Source organism: Cupressus sempervirens, chromosome 8, assembly GCF_028749045.1.
Source record: "Cupressus sempervirens isolate cs-2001-9-10 chromosome 8, ASM2874904v1, whole genome shotgun sequence".
Classification (NCBI taxonomy): domain Eukaryota; kingdom Viridiplantae; phylum Streptophyta; class Pinopsida; order Cupressales; family Cupressaceae; genus Cupressus; species Cupressus sempervirens.
Window position 1 is genome coordinate 343,111,607 of NC_143125.1, and position 20,067 is coordinate 343,131,673.

General features: G+C 37.3%; 1 protein-coding gene across 2 annotated transcripts in view; it reads left to right on the plus strand.

Annotated features, from left to right (window-relative positions):
• Positions 1-243: 243 nt before the first annotated feature.
• The window catches only part of NAP7 (non-intrinsic ABC protein 7), a 53,811-nt gene continuing 33,987 nt past the window's right edge, over positions 244-20,067 (plus strand). The window contains exons 1-2 of one of the 2 annotated variants that reach the window (XM_089797629.1): positions 244-375; positions 413-726. In XM_089797629.1, the coding sequence (XP_089653755.1) occupies positions 508-726 (219 nt within the window). In that variant the 5' untranslated portion in view covers positions 244-375; positions 413-507. Of the gene's footprint in view, positions 727-20,067 lie in introns of both variants that reach the window. The other variant, XM_089797628.1, reaches the window with a different exon arrangement.

A 20,067-nucleotide genomic window follows, 5' to 3' on the forward strand; every position in this document is an offset into this window, starting at 1 on the left:
TCCGTATTCATTTATAGTCTCCATCAACGCACAACGCGACAAACGAGATTACAGCATAAATATAGAATGTTATAGAACAATTCTTATTACCCATGGCTATAATGTTATATAACTTTTTATTGTTACTTATGGCTGTCTTCCTTTCTTTACAATGCTCCACGGCTGTAATCTATAAAACTTACAAAAAATCTTTCGCCCCTCTCCTTTTTCAAACACGATGGTCAAAAAGGTTCTGCTGGTTGGAGAATAGAGTATTGCATTTTCCATTTAGGTGTCGCGGAAGAGACAAGAGGGGGAATATTACAACCAAGTTACAGATAAACGCAATGACAACATCTTATAGAGATCGATTCCCATTTTAAGACTTTGGGCGAGGTGTTTACTAATGTTGTGATTTTCTCTGAGTACAGAGAAGCCTATTTGCTAATTGTCGTGGTTCAATCTGCACATCAGTGTCAGAGGTGATACCTGATAGAATCGACATTGTCAAGTAATAACTGAAATAGTATGGCGGGGTTGAGCGTGAAAATGCAGTCATGCTCATTCCCAACTTCTCTGCCCAAGGGTTTGTGCAGGACAGCTAAATTTGGTTGCAGAAAGAAGGTGAGAGCGGCCGCGGCCAGAGTGGATGAGCCGCTTCTTGAAGTGAAGGGGTTAACAGCTGTTGTTAGTGACTCTCGCCTCGAAATTCTGCGGGGCATCGACCTTGTCATCCGCCCAGGGGAGGTATGCTCTTAAGTAAAGAATCCGGATTAGCAGTCAACCATATATCATATATCCCAATTCCATTGCTTAATGTTCTTAATTTCTAGGTTTTAATGCTCCATCAAAGTGTTGGATAGGTGAAGTCCATTGGTTTTTTCTTCCTTTCCCTCGAAGAGTCCCTTGACCGTTCACATTCTGGATAAGGTTTTTATGCTTACTTATTCCAATCTACTGCTGCTGAAAAATGTATTGTAAAACTGAGATAAATGAAGTTTTTTCTGCTGAAAGTGGATGTAGCCAGTTGGTGTACTACTATAAAATCTTTGTGTTGTGTTTTCTGTTTTTCATCCTTGCTTCTGTTCTGTATTACGCTCTTTCAATTTTTTAATTGTTTTTAGAGCAAGGTAGGATTGCTGGTTTGAAATTTGGTGATTGAAATTTCCGGGTCATAGAGGAAGCAAAGTGAGAGAAATTCTCAAGACAGAATTTCATTTTGTGGAAGGTATAGATGGAGTTTTTGCTGATAAAGTAAGGCCTCTCACTTGTGCTTTAGGGGAAATCGGAGAAGCCAACTTCGATGAAGGAGAAATTATGGAAAAGAAGGCAAAAGCAACCATATTCCTTTTACTGTCCAATAATGTTCTTTTCAACGTCATAGGTGAGAAGATAACCAAGGAATTGTGGGATAAACTTACAACCCTGTATACAATGGCATCAGCTGCGAGCATAGTATTCATCATGAACAAGTTATACAAATTAAAGAGAAGGTGGGGATCATGGCAAGTCTCCTTAATGAATTTAACACTCTTATCAACCAAGAAAATTTGGTGAGTATGGCTCAAGATGATGAGAACAAAGCTGTCATATTATTATTTTCTTGACCAAACATCTGGGATGGAGTTGTGAAAACACTTGGCACTTCGGTGTCTGCCAATAACAAATTAGATATTGATGATATTGCTGCTACTCTTTCCAGCAAAGATATGAGAAGATAGAACCAAGAGCTCTCTTTCAGTGATGCCTTATTTGTCATAAGTGCAACCAATGGAGGAAGGAGCCATAATAGAGGTATAAATAATAACAGGAGATCCACATCTTCTAGAAGATCAAAGTCCAGGGGCAGAAATGGTTATTGTTGGTTTCTCCAGTTAAAATTTCAGTTTGTGGAAGGTACAGATGGAGTTTTTGCTGATAAAGCAAGACCTCTCACTTGTGCTTGAGGGGAAATTGAAGAAGCCAACTTCAATGAAGGATGGAGATTGAGAAATTATAGATAAGAAGGCAAGAACAACCATATCCCTTTCGGAGTCCAATAACATTCTTTCAATGTCATTGGTGAGAAGATAACAAAGGAATTGTGGGAGGCAAGAGCCTACAACACAACGGTAACTTGTGAGCCTCTCATGTGGGAGGTCTTGGGTTTGAATTCGCTTAACACATAAAAAAATAATTAATTACAGTAAATAACAATAATTAATATAGGCTTCAGCCGTTTACCGATCCAAAAAAAAAAAAAAAAACAAAGGAATTATGGGATAAACTTACAACCCTGTATACAATAGTATCAACTGCAGAGTATTTATTATGAAAAAGTTATACAAATTAAAGATGAAGGAAGGTGGGATTATGGTAAATCACCTTATCGAATTTAACACACTTATTAACCAAGCAAATTTGGTGGGTACGACTCAAGATGATGAGAGCAAAGCTGTCTTATTATTATGTTCTTTAACAAACAACTATTGAGTTGTGACAACACTTAGCATTTCAGTGCCCACCAAGAACAAATTAGTTTTTGATGATGTTGCTGCTACTCTTCTCAACAAATAAATATATGAGAAGATAGAACCAAGAGCTTGTAATGCCCACTTTATGGGACATTGAGAAAACTAAGCCCGAAAATATGTAATATTAAATTTGTTTTCTGAGAGCTTAATGTGGAATTAAAAAAGGGCCAATTTAAGATTACTAAAGTGAGCTGAAAGGTGACAAAAAGGGGAATAAGACAAAAGGACAAGGAGGGAAGTAGAGGAGTCACATTGTTGAGCTTTAAAATATGGAAGCTAGTTCACTTGTAGCATGCTTGGTTATTGGATTTCAGATCAATTTTCTCTTAGAGAATCTTAGAAGCAAACTGCTTTCATTTTCAAAACCAACTTTGAGGACAAAACCCTCTATCTGGACAACAGTAGACGAGAACCCCTTGTTTGTGGGAGACGTCATTTCAAGTGTCTCACTTGTGCTCACACGTATTGCTATTGTCCAATCTGACTGTCTTTGCTGTAATTAAGATTGGAATGCATCATGTTATTGTATTGCTTGTTTTTATAATACAATAGCAAATATTAAGTTGTTTGGAATTAAGTATTTTAATGAGCATTTATTGGTTTTTATAGATCAACTCTTAAATGAAACATTACAGTTTGGACCTATTAATTGTCCATGAAGATGTCTTCTAAATGATATCTTGGAGCAAGTTAGAAGGGACATGAATAGTTTGGACATTAATAGTTATCTTTGTGGGTGAAAGTATCCTTTGGATGGATATATGCACTGAGGACCTCGGCTTAATAGCTTTAGAGACTGTCACCAGCTTTGTGTTTGCTCATAGTTACACCGCCTTGGGAAATGGGGGGATGATGGGATGGGGGGACAAGTTTTTGAGACGAGGGGATAGAGGGGCCTTGATTTGGGGACAGAGGGGTGGCAAAGGGAGCAGGGGTGTATATACTATACATATGGTACTTAAAATGCTAGTTATGAAAAGATGCACTACAATTATACAATATAAAATACAAAGATGTAAAAAACTTAAACATTGAACATTGCATTAAAGTTTTCAACTAGAACATCATGATTCATGATCAAATGACAGACAAACAATGAACATTGAACATTGAACATCAAAAAATAATAGATATTAGTTTATATATCAGTCTTCAGATCAATAGTACGAGTATCTAGATTCTACTATCTAATAGTAATCAATGATAATATGAGTCATGACATAAAGATGATTACAATAAGTATCATGTGCCATGAATCATGATATCACAATAAGTATATAATGCAAACAAAAACTACAAGTCTCGAAGAGTCCAAATCAAAGTGCCAAATCAGTGATCAATGATCATCCCTTGGAGGCTGGAAGTTGAAACTCATTGCCACTAGAACTATCAGCCTCTCCAAGATCAAGAGCCGAAAAGGGAACACCAGCTAGCTCTGTGGATGGATCTAAAGCATCCTCCTCCTCATCAATCTGCGATGGCTCCTTAGGCTCTACATCCCATCATGATACTGGGCTCTCCTTGTACACACTTGTCTTGCAGTCACCGATACACAACACACTGTGTACAACCACTAGCTTCTCTGCTCTTTGAGAGGTAAGTCTATTCTTCTTAAGAGAGTGGATGAAGCTATATGTAGACCAAGTCCTCTCAGAAGCTAAGGAACTAGAAACCTGAGATGAAAAATAATTGGCCAATGTGGGACTCGGGAATTAGAAGTTGAACAATGATCATTGAACAATGAACAATGAAAAGTTAAAAGTTGAGGAACTAAGTACTTGGGACAGCAAACAAATAGCTAGTGTGGTGGTTGTAGATTTCACTCCATAAGTTGATCACCACAAAATGGGATCCTCTTGTGCCATAGTCTTGATATCCGCCTTTGCCGCTTGATTGTAACCCCTAAAAGTAGCAAATTTGGTCCACTCATTGTGAACCTTAGCTGCTGTCTCAAGGTCATACATACTATCTATGCACTTGAAGAACCCTTCCTTCACCTGAAAAAATTTAAAAAGTACAAATTATTAGCAAATGGAAGAATCAAGATGCTAGTAATATCTGCCTTTGCCGCTTGATTGTAACACCTAAAAGTAGCAAATTTGGTCCACTCAGTGCGAATCTTAGCTGCTGTCTCAAGGTCATACATCCTATCTATGCACTTGAAGAACCCTTCCTTCACTTGAAAAAATTAAAAAAGTACAAATTATTAGCAAATGGAAGAATCAAGATGCTAGTAATGTAAATGATTTTAATTTATAAAATGATAAGAATATAAGTCTTAAGACAAAGTCTTAAAGTGTTATATAATATAAATCACCTCATCATCGTGAAGTGGTGTAACTCTACTAGTCCTAGTCATTTACAATCTTGGATTCAATGTATATGCAACCATGTGTAAGGGTGTGTTAAGTTTGTTCCATCTACGTTGAATAATAGGCCGAATGTGATCATTTTAGAAGGCTAATGTGGGGTCCTTCTCTCGCACAAGTACCCTCATCTGCCCAAGCATAGAATCAATGCACTCGTACACCTCTCCAAGTATAGACACATCCCCATCTCCATATTTAATCACCTAAAAGATTGGCCTAATAATAGAGACAATGTATTTTGCATCGCTCTAAAATACATCACTCTTAACTATATCCGTCAACCTCATCCCTTGCTCTGACCTGGAACCATCCCACCTATTCCATTTTTGTCATAACCATTAGTTGCAGTGGCTCCTACAACTCAAGCATTCTCTCCAAGAGAATGAAATAGGATGCATATCGTGTCTCAACTGGCTTCAGGAACTCCTTCCTGGCGAAGCTCCTAATTAGTGCATGTGAGCTGTGGTGGTTGCAGATATATATCTGCACATCTCTACCATCATTCACCACTCCCTTTATCCAGCTAATCTTCCCATGTCCTTTAGAGCATTGTTCATAACATGCACACAACAAGGAGTCCACCAAATATGCCGATATGTGGCCTCAATAAGCCTCCCTGCAGCTCTGCACACATGAGTTGTATCTGTCACTACTTGGACCACATTTTGTGGCCCAATCTCCTCAATGGCTTCCTGAAGAATCTAAAACTGAAAATCAACATCTTTTCGATGCCCTGAACAATCAACCGCCCTAAGAAAGAATGGGCCCTCTGTACATGTGACTGTGACATTGATGAGTGGACAGTGTCTAATGTTTGTCCACCCATCCATGATAATGCTGCACCTTGATTCCTCCCAAACATCCCTCATGGTCTCCATGGACTCACTAATTTGGGCATACTCATCATCCAAGATTTTATTCCTCAATTTGTGCTCACCTGGTGGCACATATGATGTTAACCCCGCCTTTGCTACATTGTGGAATGCCTCCTTAAAATAAGGAGACCGAGCAATATGAAGTGGAATGCCATTGGCAAATAACATTCTCCCAGTGCATGCATCTAACTTCTCTTGTCTGGGCTACAAACAATTCTGCTATAGGGTTGTTGTCACTAGGTTGTGCCCTGCGTTTCCCCTTGCTCATCTTGGCTGCTGCTACACTTATAGAGCTATAAGTAGAGGAAGGTGCGGAGGCTGCTCCGAGCAATGTAGTAGATGAAGCTCTATGTTGTGGTTTGGAAGAAGACATGCGTCGGTGTTGTTGCCCCTGTATTTGTTGCTAATGCACCTCTTGTATAGTCTGAATCTGCTGCCTACTAGCCAAGGTAGTAGGCACTGGAAGGCCCAAGTCCTCTGGAACTCCCCAAAGCTTGTTGAATTCAATTCTAAATTTCAAGTTTTTGGAGTGAGTCAAAAACTTACATGGTAAGACAACTTTACTTGTCCAAAAGAGGAAGTGTACATTCACTCTAGTGGTGCTACCATACCATACATCACAAATATTGCATCTCCACTTTTTTGTGCTACCTGTTCCTAATCCGTTTGTTATTCTAGTGGCAAATTGTTTTAAAGGAGATTTTGGATCAAACTTACCCTAAGCCCACTCTGCCAAAGATGGGGAGGGGCAATCAATAGATGGAATACGAGATAGTACAAAATTAGTACCCATGGAAGTGGAACTAGTTTGGGCCCCTTGCTGATTTGGCTCAGCCCCAATGTCATTCTCTTGCTCACTCCTCTCAACGGTGTCATCATCATCTTCAGCCCCAACCTCAGGCTCAAGTTCATATTCTAATTCACTGCCACTATTTGAATGAAATTCCATCTCATCATCACTATGAGTATTAATGTGGGACCTTATTTTGAGAGTGCATTTAACAAAATGAATTTTTTTAAAAATAAAGTTAACAATTTGAATTTACAAACTTTCAGCCTATGCCCTTCTTTTTAAATTTTCTAAAATTTAAAGCTAAAAGTAAATAACAAGAATTTGCACAATGAAACATCAAGAATCTTAATCTAATTATTACTATTTATAAATGATTCAATGAATGAATCATAATCATAACTATAACAAAATGAAACAACACACATTTAGTACTAAAAATATTGAGCAATAATTTATAAACATGCATTTGAAAATCAGAAAAACAAGTAAAAAACCCTACCTTTTGTTTGAAAATCTCCTTAAACAAGATGGTAAACCCCCCTCCTCTTCTTCTTCTTGCTCCTAGGTTCTTCTTTTTCACTTGCAAACACTTTCTTCACTCTTGCACAAACCCTTATCTCAGCTCTTCACTCTTATTCTTGCTGTTGCAAACAATGAGAAATGCAAATGTGATAAAAATGAATAGAAGGCTTTTGAACAAAGGAGGAGGAAGGAATGGGCCTCACAACCCAATAGCATAAAAGTAGAAACATTAAAACATTATAAAAATGCCTTAAACTTTTTATTTTTTAATTTGCCTCTTTTGTTTGCCATGGGAGACATTCTGGCGTCCCCTCGCAATGAAGGAGACTTCTTCGCGTCCCCTCGCACCCACACTCAGAGACGTCTTGCCATCTCCAGCTGTGGTGGCGCTCTAAGTGGCATTGCCTGAAACGCCAAGACGCTATCACCCGTCCTAGGGACATCCCCGTCTCCGAGATGACACAGTTTGGGGGGGGGGGAACGCATCCCCGTGTTACATTGTATTTGCTAGAGTCGTCTAAACTACATCTGTAAATTACCACAAGAGATTTATAGTAGACTGGAGATTCATTCTTGGTGGACGCATGTAAGTTTGGAAGGTGCTAGGACAACTACTAAGACCGTTACATGTGCGATAAGATTCTTGGCTAGACGTTCAAATAGATGCAAGATTTACTTGGGCAACCGAATGTGGACAACAATTTGGTGACATTTTGCATCTTCATGACATAATATTTGTTGAGTGCAGTTGAAAATTATATTGTTATGTGCAAAGTCTCTTCGTGAGTGACAATAATAAAGTTGGAGTTACTATACTAGAGGGTAATGCTCCAGTCAAACTACCCATAAAAATGATTTATCCTCTTGAAAATTCGCTTATTCTAGTCGCAACATTTTGAGAACAACGATTAGTGGGCATAGTTGAAACCATTGTTTCCGCAGCAGAAGATAACACTGTTAACGTGGGCATATTCTGTTTGTGAATAAGGTGTTTGGGTATATCTACAAATTATTGACATGTGGTCAATTTGGTAATAATAAGCAACAGGCGTGTTGGGAAGCCAATTGTCTATGCCTATGCGTCTTGGGAGTGAAACGGAGTTATGATTCTTCAAACCGCATTGTGAGTATTGCAAAAAAAGCATTGCCGAGGATAATTTTTGGGTAGAAGACTGTGAAGGTGACATCTGCTAGTTTCAGAGTTTGGGCATTATACGATTCTTTATAAGCACAAAGCATTACCTCTTTGAACACCGACAGAGGAATCATATTCATGTATTAATGTATCCATTGTTGCGGGATTTTTGAGCTGGCTAATGTGTCATGATTTGTAGAGGAAATGATGAGAGAGTTTGATTCTATTCATTGGGAGATTGAATCTCTCCTTATCTAGGTTTTCGAACAATTAATATTGCCAACAACTCTATATGATTTTTCCTTGTCTGATCTACCACCAAACTTTCTAGAGCCTTAGAAGAAGAATCATACGATGAATAATTGTGTTTGTAAGTAAAGTAAGCAGTCATTGTTTTATCTCCCCCATCGAGCCTTGTTCAATTGGCATAATATTATGGCATTTAGGTTGGAACTTCAGGAAAAATACTCTGAATCTCAACCTACGTGATTTAATGTTTCAAATTTGAGCGTCAATACACTCTTAAATAATAAGAATAGCTGGAGGCAATATTTGAGAGTTTTGATACATTCTGAAAGTATAGTATGCAGAGTTGAGAATTTGGAATTTCTTTGATGTCTAATGGGAAACAACGAAAATGCAGACCACTTACTGTTATTGAGGACAAAATCTACTAGGTGTAAAATAACACACCTATCACGGTCTTCTAGCATTCCATAAATAGAAGCTTCTCTGAAGGGAATTGATACGCAAGGAGGTTGGGCTATATGCCATCTCAGACAAGGTTCATATTGTCAATTAAATAGCTTGTGGTTTCGCCTATTGCTGAATAGAGGGAATTCATTAGAGACCGGAAAACAGAGAAGTCTTGTCAACATTTATCATGTTAGTGAAGGAAGAGTTGTCCGAGCCGATATTGTGAGTTGAGTTGAACATTATCACCGCGGGTTCGAACAGAATCATTGTTTCTGTTGTAACCTTACTGATGATTTTGGAAGTCTGATGAAAGTCCTCATAAAAGCTTTGTTCTTTTGCTTTTCTGTAAAGGGTTCATGTATTGATAGGCTTATTGGAGCTTGGGTTGGAAATTAAAAAAAGCTTTAGATAGTTTTCTAAGAGATGAATATTGTTAAAGGGGATATTTATTTCCGAAACTTGCTTCAGTACCAGTTGTGCTGTCATATCTCTTGACCATAACATTCAAGGCAGTGTATCTAAAGTTGAAAATTATTTTAATGCCAAGTAATACATGGGAGATTAGATGTTGGGTCTAGATTGGTATAAAATCTCAGAGCCAACATTCGTAGAATTCTCACACCAAACAACACTAGTGCGTATAGTTGGGAACCAACAATTATATGCAGATTATACTCTCTTGGGCATCATTGATTAGTGAAAACCAAAATATTCAGTCTTAAGTGCTCAGTCAGCCTACGCTTGATATTTTTGATGGGATGAATGGTGATTGATCTGTTGTCAAGTTCAACCCTTGAATTCTCGGATTACTGCATATATTAGTAGAGGAAGACATTTTAAAATTATTAATTTCACAAGGCTTTAACTTCTTTTCTGAGTATTGAGTCATTTTTCGTCCTTTCCAAGCTGTTTGTTTGTATCCGAACAGAATTAGATTGAAAGGAAATCATTGAGCAGGCATAATGGTTCTTTGCAGCTTGGCAGGGTCTAGCAATAATATTGAGGCTCACGGGAAAATTAACTTGAGGTTAGGGCAGTGGAGCAGTGATTCTTCTGGATCTAAAATGACGTCAGAAAATAGTTTGGCCAAATTACTTTATGAGACAAGTAGGAAGTTGGGGTTGGAATCACAAACGAGGGAAATTGATGTCATCACTTTGATTAAACTGGAAGGATGTTTAAGCATGGTTGAGCAATCACCTTTTGATGTATTGCAAATTGCTCTTGCTCCTACAGTGACTGCATTGAATCCCCACAAATGGCTGAAGCACTCAAATAGCGAGATAAGATTGTTGGCTACTTCTTGTTTGATGGAGGTTACAAGAAATTTGACACCTTAAGAACCTTATGAAGAAGACACAATAAAGGAGGTACTTGAGTTAATCATTAATAGTTTTCAAAATCTTCGGGACGTCAACAGTTGTTGTTTCTCAAGAAGGCTTACTCAAATCATTTGCAGAAATTAGATTGTGCAGTCTCCTGCTTGATATAGGATTGTATGATTTAATTCATACCACATTTCAACATTTTTTGGGCACAACTGGGGAAAGGCATCATGCAGATATTTTGGCAGTCATAGAGATTATTATGGTTATGACCATAAATAAGAGTGATACTCATTTTCAGCCTCTTATGCACATGTTGTTAGCGATTTCAAGGCAAGAACAAGATGCTTCAAAAACGGCTTATAAGTTGGTCAACAAGATGCTCAAAAAATGTGAGCTAAAAATTGACAAGTATAAACAACAACAGGCTAAAGAAGAACTAATGTAGCCACACAGTAAGGAGAAAGAGACATATGTAAGTGGAGACTTGATTCATGAGGCACAAGCTGAGACAAAATACATCTGAAAACAAATTGGAGGTTGACTTCCAACCAGTTGAGAATGAAATTATGGAAGAACCCATTGCTACTAATGAGAGATATTCTAAGCTCTTAATTGGTGAATTTCTGATTATTTTTGACAAAATTAGTGAAGAGGAAAACTCCTTTGATGAATCCATGGATGACTGTAATGCTATTCCACGATCACCCCAAGAAGAGTGCATGACATCAGGTGTAGAAACAATTACGGATGATGATTATATTGCTTCAGCAGTCGTAAACAAATCAGAAAATTTGATCTATGACAGCTCTTACCCCTTAGATGAATTTGAACTAAAGCCTTTATCATTGCAAGATTTGAAGGAAAATTGCTGGTTGCAGAGGAGAGGGTTGTCCAAGTTTTAACAAGGGCAGATGAGTCTCACAAATACATTGAAGACCTTATGCGAAAAACTCAAATGGAAGAGAGGCATGTGGGATCACTTGTATTCAATTACACACAATCAAAGAAGCTTTTGAAAGGTTGAAATCAGATTATTTACAGTTTTTATGGGATAAGGATCTCGCTATCAAGTTTGCGGAAGATAAGGAAAATGAGGTAGATGAATTATGTCTTCAACGAAGTATGACCCAATACTCATTACATTAGGCTGGAAATCAGACTTCTACCGCAGCCATCCACAAGGAAGATGAAATTAAATATAGAACCATGGAGGTGGTATAAATTGTTGAAGGAATCAATACCATTTGTGGGTGTAGAAATAAGTACAATGTTTCCACCATTCTCCTTCTTGATGAGACACATTTTGCTAATGAAGACCATAAGGACCAACAAGATGTCAAACACATGAGTTCTGATTTTTACAACAGCAGTTACATGATCTCACCGTATCATGAGGTAGAAGATGAACCAAGAGATTTTACTTTTCAATTTATGTCCGATGGTGATAATTTCATAGATGGAGACCTTAATTTGAGTGATGGTACTCATAGTGATGCTGAAAATTTAGAATTATCCCTAAGGTGCTTTGAGGTTTTCTACAGATCATCTAGAAATTTATCATTGAGTCTTCATGACATGGCAGCTATCTATTTACTAGCCGGTGATTTTATTTGTATGCCTCGTTCAGTAATCAACAGTTACCTTGTTTGGCCTATTATTACATTTTCAGATTTGGTTGGGACTACAGGAAAAATTGAGTTTCATAAGAATGGTTTCAGATTAGATTTCTTCACTATGCATGAGAACAATGACACCTTAAGCATCATACTTCATGATAGTATATCCCAATGCATGGGAACAATGACACCCTTAGCATCATAGCTCCTTTATAGTTTCTGAGAAAGAATATATTATGGGATCATGATGCTTGTGTTTATCATTTGTTCGATGCTCAATGAGTCATCTTAGTCACTGATCCCCTCTTTTTTGTTAAGGAGTATATTCATCTTCTAATCAACTCCTTTATGTTGATGAGCTCATATAAAGCATTCTGCATCACGAAAGCAAGGAGAAGGGCATTAGTCAGCATTGACATCTTTTTGCTCAGTTTATTTCATTTCTATTGGACATATATCTGTAATGTCTCCTTTTTGGGACATTAGAAATATTAAAGGACACATTTATATGATATTAAAATTGACTATGAAAGCGTGGACGCTTATTATAAAAGGCCAATTTAATATTCAAAATGGGCTAAATATGACAAGGAGAGATAAGAGAAAAAGCCAAGAGTAAAGAGTCACAGCTGTGAGAATAAAAGGAGAAGATTTAATATTCATTTGGCATGCTTGATTTATGATTTAGATTTCAATTCTCCCTTGTGAGAGTTATTCAGGAAAGCTTCAGCTTTCAGCCAGTGTGAGGACGTAGCCCCTTGTGCTAGCAAATAGTGGATGCAAACCCATTGTCTGTGGAGATGTCACTTTAGATGTCTTGCATGCGTTTACAAGTTCTTCTCTTAGTGTTCCAATCTGACTGTAAAACTGTGTTTAAGATTGGATTTTGAATGCTGGTTATTGTATTGCTGTTGTATAATGCAATAACATGTTTGAGGAATCTTATGAGAGTTTTCTGGTTTTATGTTGTGGGTCTATAATGCATTTTTATATGCTTGAATCTTGAGTATGATTTTGAGAAAGAATGATTTAATATCTATTGGAGTTTCTGCTGGTTTCTATTGTGTTTTGTAATACATCTGCATATGTTTAGTTATGAATATATTTTGAGGAAAAATCGAGTAAATATCTGGTTTGAGATATTTTAATGGTATCAGAGCAGTGTATCCTGCCATCCTATGTAATTTATTGAAAAAACTAGCTTTCAAAATTTTCCATCAAAGGATTTATCAAAAGGGTTTTACAAAAAATTATGATCGGTGCTGAAATTGTTTTTGTGGGAGATTTTTTTTAATATCATCAGGCCATACCAAGGAGTTTAGTATTTTCCAAGTTACCAAAAAAATCTATTGCCAAGGTGGCATTCACGGCAAGATCTTTGGAATATTTTAATAATTTGTTTTTGAAACTAATTTATGTTGGGTGATATTATTTTCAGTAACAGCTGACGAGAATATATTTCCGTGGCTTAAATTTTTATTTCCAGAACATACTTTCATAAGGCCCTATGGTTAAAAACTTGGACATTGGTTTCATATAAATGACATATTGTAGCAAGGAAATTGGTGGACTTTGCAGCTAAGCCAAGAAGACAACATTTCTCTTTGCATCTCTGGTATTTGTTCTTAGGGAAGTTTAACAAGTAATTGAGACTCTAAAGCTCTATTGGGGATTATAGAAGCGGATGAAATATTTGGCGAAGAAAGATATGTTTGAGAACTTTTTATGATGCTTTGTGCACCTAAGGAGTGTCGACTTAGCTTATTCATGAGATTCTTGGACGAACTCATTCTTGAAAAACTAGTATTTAATTTGTTGAAATTGGTGTGGGAGAGAAGTAATTTTTCTTACATCACGTCATAGTCCCATTGGTGCTGAAAACAAGAGTCGGGTTGCTCAAGGAAAACATATATTTCCGTCAAAGGAAGTCACAAAAAAAAATTTGATAGAGATCATTCTTTCCACTTATACCAAAAGAAAAGTCATAGGAGAGCGAAAGCTATATGGAGTATTCGAATTTTCGCAAGACATATGACAATAATATGTTCAATTGTCAACATGTGACTATAGAGTTGCGTTAGAATCCTGAAGGTAGAAGGAGCAAGAATTTTAAAAGGCGATCATCTCTCTTGAAAAAAAAAAAAATGATTCCCACTATTGAAGATAGTTTCAGGGGAAGTTGAAGAATGTTATACCATCCTTGACAAATCCTACGAAAACATTAGAGAAGTTGTCTGGTGTGATGATTCACGTATACGGGGAGGAACAATAAGAGTTTCATTTGCGAATTAAGAAGAGTGCGTACCCAAGGAATGAAGCTATCAGTCTACATTGAGGAAGTAGAAGAGAATTTTTGCCATATGTTTCTCTTGTGCATTTATTTCTGGGCGTGGTTTCTACATCTATTGTGGACACCACATTTGTAACAACTAGGCAAGTCTTATCAAGTCCTCGCGTTAAAGTAATAACGACAGTGTTTGCCAGAAGAAGTATTTTCATTGGGTCTTGGTTACTTTACCCGGAACTAGGAAATACGTGGCAATATAAACAAATTATTAATTGCAGACACCAAGGTAATCATGTTGGTTCTTGACAAAGGACGTTATTCATTAGATTCAATTATCAATTCAAATTAAGTTGACAGGTGTCAAGGAGTGCTACATGCCGAAATTGTGAGTGGGGTTCTTGAAGTGTGCATATCAGACAAATCTTGATTCATTTCATGTGCTTTTACAGTTGCTATCACCACAACTTGAAAAGGTGCTAAATAGACATCCTACTTAGAGAGCTCCTCTCTCTTCGTATGCCATCCAACCCAACAGTCTACCGATGCAGGTGTTATTGAAAAGATGACAAAAGACGTATAAAGGTTCTGCAGTTATCAGATGATCCATGTTCAGTGGGGTGAATGTTTGGAAGTCATCGATCAAGATGATTAATTATTCATGGGTTATTCCTGCTACGTATGCTGCCAGGAAAATTGTTAAATTCTTCAAAAGTTTCCAGCAAGAGATTAAAATGCCTTCATTGTATAGACTTTGTATAGCATATTTTTTAAGCGTTCGAAGTGACACATCAAGTGTGGGCCTCTCATCAAAGAGCTAAGTCATAGGCGTATTCCCACTAGGTAACATAATCCTAAAATACGGTTTAATGGGATAGATTCTTATATTGTAAATATTCGACATTGAATAGTGGGGGCGACAACAGTGCAAAAGATAATGTGGAGACTGACTAGTTGTATGAGCTTCCTGAGGCCTCGATAGTTTTAGGCAATAATAAATACTATCTCCAGGCATCTTTTGACAGCAGTTGTGGTCTTGTTGTGAAGGTACTTTCTCTTGGATACAGGTGCTAGTGGTTTGGGAATTTGTTAAAAACAGGCCAAGAAGCTTTCCTTGGAGTCAATTGGAGAATCTTCTTCCTGAAGAATGTGCCAAATATATCTACTAAGATCAATGGGAAACAATTAATTTTACTTCTTGATACTGAAGGTAGTGGAGTTGGTGTCATCTTTAATTCATAAGCAGGAAATTTGGAAGTTTGCAAATTGGTGGGCAAGCAAACTTAAGAGGAATAATTTCAATAGGAGAAGCAAACACAGTTCACATAGCACTAATTGGCGAGCTTGAAGTTGCTGGTCACTGCTTTAAGAAGCTGTAAGTTTGTAAAAACACAATAGTAATTCTGATTGCGTATACTTTACCCCTATGACTACAAGCAATCTACAACATTCAGTATCACTCAATAACTGAACTTAGATATCAAAACAGTGAGACAAATATGTCAAGCTCCCTCTGGTGAGAAAGGCTTAGTTAAATTTTGACCATTGTAAGTGCTGCAATTTATTCCATATTCTAATAATTTCGTAAAGAACTAGTACCAAGCTAGGTAGTCTAGCTATGGAAAAAATACGAGGCCTTGACAAAATTGAGAAAGGTACCATGAAGCTACAAGAGCAGTTGACAAAATCGAGAAAGGTACTATGAAGCTACAAGAGCAGTTAGCCTAGAATTTTGTATTCGATATAAGAGCAAAAATACTTGACATTTATAGAGTATAAAGAAATTCCTACGCGAATTCAGAATGATTTATCATTCAGTGATTACATGGATTTTCATCTAGAGCAGCAAAATAAGACTGATTTGACAAAAAGAAAATATTTGGAATTGGTTTAGGATCTCCTTGCAAAAGCCTAGCACAAAGGTATGTATGAAGAAATTCTAGTAGACCAAAATCATCGAAGAGAGGGTCTTGAAAAAGAACAGTCAACTACCATTGATTTGCAGCCTTTTCGCAATCACGTAGAAGATGTTACTTAGTTTGCAAGTTTCTATGTTGGTGATTTGGAGGTTAGCTTTGACAAGCAGGTTGATGAGGTTGGTTGCACACGAGGTAATAGTAGATTGGAATCTTTGTATGATGAACCATATATTTCTGATACCCATGGCATGAATTTAGAGGAAAACCTAAGATGACACTACAAGATGATGAACCGCTTCAACAAGACAATAATGAAATGCATATCTTAAAGAACTAGCTGAAGGTTAGTGAAGACTTGGTTGTGGTGTCTTTGGTACGTTATGACAGCACTCACAAGTTGGTTGAAGATCTCTACAAGAAGGCTCAAAGGGAAGTGGAAGGAGATTGGCTTGTTGCTGATTTGCAAGTGGTCAAAACAACTTGGTGCAGGAGCACCCACATAAAGTATTTAGGTCAAGTTTTATGCACGAGCCGACTCGAGAAATTTATCTTGATTTTGTCATTAGGATAAGATCTTTTCTTGGGATTTGTTCAGACCCTTGTGGGGTCATTCTTCCCTATTCTATATTGATCTAGAATTTTCTATATTGTAATAATCTAGAATGTTCCGTAGACTGTCCTAGCAAGTATAAATAGAGTTTTTAGGTTTAGGTTTAGGTCAAGTTTTTGGAGAACAAAGTTTCTGGATACAAAGTTATGGGGAGAAGAAATTTGTAGGAGAGCAAGTATATGTACTGCTCATTTGATAAATTAATTAGTAGAATTTTATTATCTATCTCTTGCTGGTGTTGGTTCCCATTGTGTTTGCTTTTGTTGCGTTTATCTCTGCATCATTTTTGGTATCAAAGCTTGGGGAAAGCTCCTGAGTCAACTAGATTTTATGTCTAGATTAGAGTCAGAAGCTGAAACATCAAACATGGTCACCAATACTGGACTGGCAAAGAAGATACAAGAAAAGGAGAAAATCAATAAGTGGTTATAATGAATTTGAGAAGATGAAGGGTTGGATGGAAAAGGGAGCAAAGGTTCCTTTAGAGCAAGAGGAAGAAGGGGAAGAAGAGGATATCCCTTAGCAAGAGGTGGTTAACTTACTTGCAGACCAGAGATATTTCATAGAAGCCCTTGAAAGAGTTGGCAAGAAGGATGCCAAAGGTGACCTGCCCATCTTCTCGAGAAAGATGGATGTTGATGCTGTTGTGGATTGGATAGAAACCTTGAACAACCATTTTGAATGTGAAAATATAGCAAAAAAGGACAAGGTAAAAATTGCCAAGTCAAAGTTGAAGGGACCAGCCCTCACTTGGTGGAATTTCACTCAAGGAGAAAGGGTCAAAGAAGGTAAGAACATGATAACTTCATGGGAAAGGATGTGTGCCAAGGTGAGAGAAACATACTTACCTGAGGATTATGAAATCCAATTTCATCGAAGGAGACAAAATTTAAGACAAAAGGAGCTAGATGTTACTGCCTATACTGAAGAATTTCAAAAATTAAGCCTAAGGGCAAAGTAGAGTGAATGTGAAAGTGTAAAAGTTGCTAGATATCTCAATGGATTGAGGTTGAACATTCAAGAAGAACTTAATTTATTATGTCCGGATACAGTACAAAAATGTTATCAACTAGCATTGAAGGTGGAAGCCAAATTGAAAAGAAGGCAAGAACAAAATAGCAGAGGAAGAGGAAGAAATCAAAGGGGAAGAGGACATTTCCAAGGAAGAGGACAAAACCAGGAAGATCATAAGGAGATAAAGCAAGAAACTAGTTGAAGCGAAGGAAATTTTAGAGGTAACTTCAGAGGTAGAAGAGGCAATTCAAGAGGTGGATTTGGTGGTAGAAGGACAAGTCCGATTGTTTGTTTCAATTGCAATAAGGAGGGACATTATGCATCTAGATGTCCGAATAGAGCAAGTTCAAGTTCACAAGGTGAAAGAAGAACACATTTGGTACAAGATGATGAATACCAAGAGAAGGAGATGGCTGACTCAGATAGTGTACCTGAAAGAGGAGAAAGTTTAATGATGAGAAGAACACTTTTGAAAGTGCCTACTACCATGGAACCACCACAAAGGAAAACTATCTTTAGGATTGCTTGCAAATCTGGAGGTAAGGTATGTAAAGTCATTATTGACTCAAGATCTACTGAAAATTTGGTTTCTCTTGAGATGGTTGAGAAGTTAAAACTTAGGAGAATACCTCATCCTTTTCCTTATAAGGTTTCATGGCTAACAAAGGGTCAACAAACTCTTGTAAATAAATCATGGGTTGATTTTCAGATTGGAAAGTATAAGGACATAATTTTGTGTGATATAGTTGACATGAGCAGGGTACCACTCTACAAGAGCTCATCTCAAGTGGGCTTGAGATAAAATTTCCTGGGGGAGTATGGTGCAGGAGCACCCACATAAAGTATTTAGGTCAAGTTTTATGCACAAGCCAACTCGAGAAATTTATCTCGATTTTGTCATTAGGATAAGTTCTTTTCTTGGGATTTGTTCAGACTCTTGTGGGGTCATTCTTCCCTATTCTATATTGATCTAGAATTTTCTATATTGTAATAATCTAGAATGTTTTGTAGACTGTCCTAGCAAGTATAAATAGAGTTTTTAGGTTTAGGTTTAGGTCAAGTTTTTGGAGAACAACGTTTTTGGATACAGAGTTATGGGGAGAAGAAATCTGTAGGAGAGCAAGTGTATGTATTGTTCATTTGATAAATTAATTAGAAGAATTTTATTATCTATCTCTTGCTGGTGTTGGTTCTCGTTGTGTTTGCTTTCGTTGCGTTTATCTCTGCATCACAACTTTTGAACTATGAAATCAGATTATTTATATTTGTTGTCCGATAGGGATTATATTCTTAAGGTTGTTGAAATATATGCTGATCAATCAAATTGAGAAAAGAATGAGATTAAGGAGCTCAATAGGGAGCTTAAGTATGCTTGCGAGGCATTGGATGAAACTCAATTTTCTCTTCAGGAAGTAGAAAATCAGATCAGGGTCATGAATCACTCTCGGGAACATGAGAGTAAAGTGAGGCAGGAGTTTTTCCAATAAGTCATAGATGAACTTGATAGCATTCAGCAGACATATGACTTGGATAGCTGCCCCAAATGATCAAGTATCAAAACTTTAGATCACATTCAACTTGTAGACAACCCTTTGTTTGAAGTTGTTGCTGATTGGACTTCCGATAATTCCCTTTTTGTGATAAACGAGGGAACTCCTTTTGATTGCCATGAAGAGGATGATTTTGATTTCGATCCTAGTATAGTTCCTAGCAGTGAATTTGTATCATAGGATGGGAGTAGTGATTTGACTACTGTTGCTTGTCATTGGATCAATCCAAATATGGTTTCCGATTTCACCCCATATAGGAGTTGGATGGATCTCCTACATCAGCCACTGAATAAATCTTGGTGGATTATTGCTGTGAGCTATGTTTCAATCATAGTGATAAGCTTTTCAGCTTCGTACTTATAACACTTATGCACTTGGGGGTTCTCCAGATTTATGATGACAGTTTGGGTTTTGATGTACTTGTGGTGTTAGAGTCAACTTTTGAGCAGCTCGTTTCTTACATCATCTATTTAGGTCAGATCGTCACCATCTACTAGGTTATACATAGTCCCTTGATACATTTTTGCCTCATCATAGCAGCCGTCAAGACAACAGGGTTTGGGATCCAGGTGTTGATCGTATGTACCTATGGCTTGTTGAGGACTTGGTTGTAGTTCTATTCAATTTGAGGTTGGATGCAGTGATTATCAGAGTTGTACAGTTTATAGGTGCAATGTTTTTTCATAGATCTATATGGGATCTAGGGATCTAGTTGACGAATGGATGGCAGAGTGACACCTTGCTTCGCAGTATGGCTAGAGTTGTTCTCAGATTGGACTGCAGAGCTACCTGCAGATTCATATGGGATCTTGGTACTAATTGCTTGAGGACAAGCAATTTCAAGGAGGGGAGATTTGTAATTTC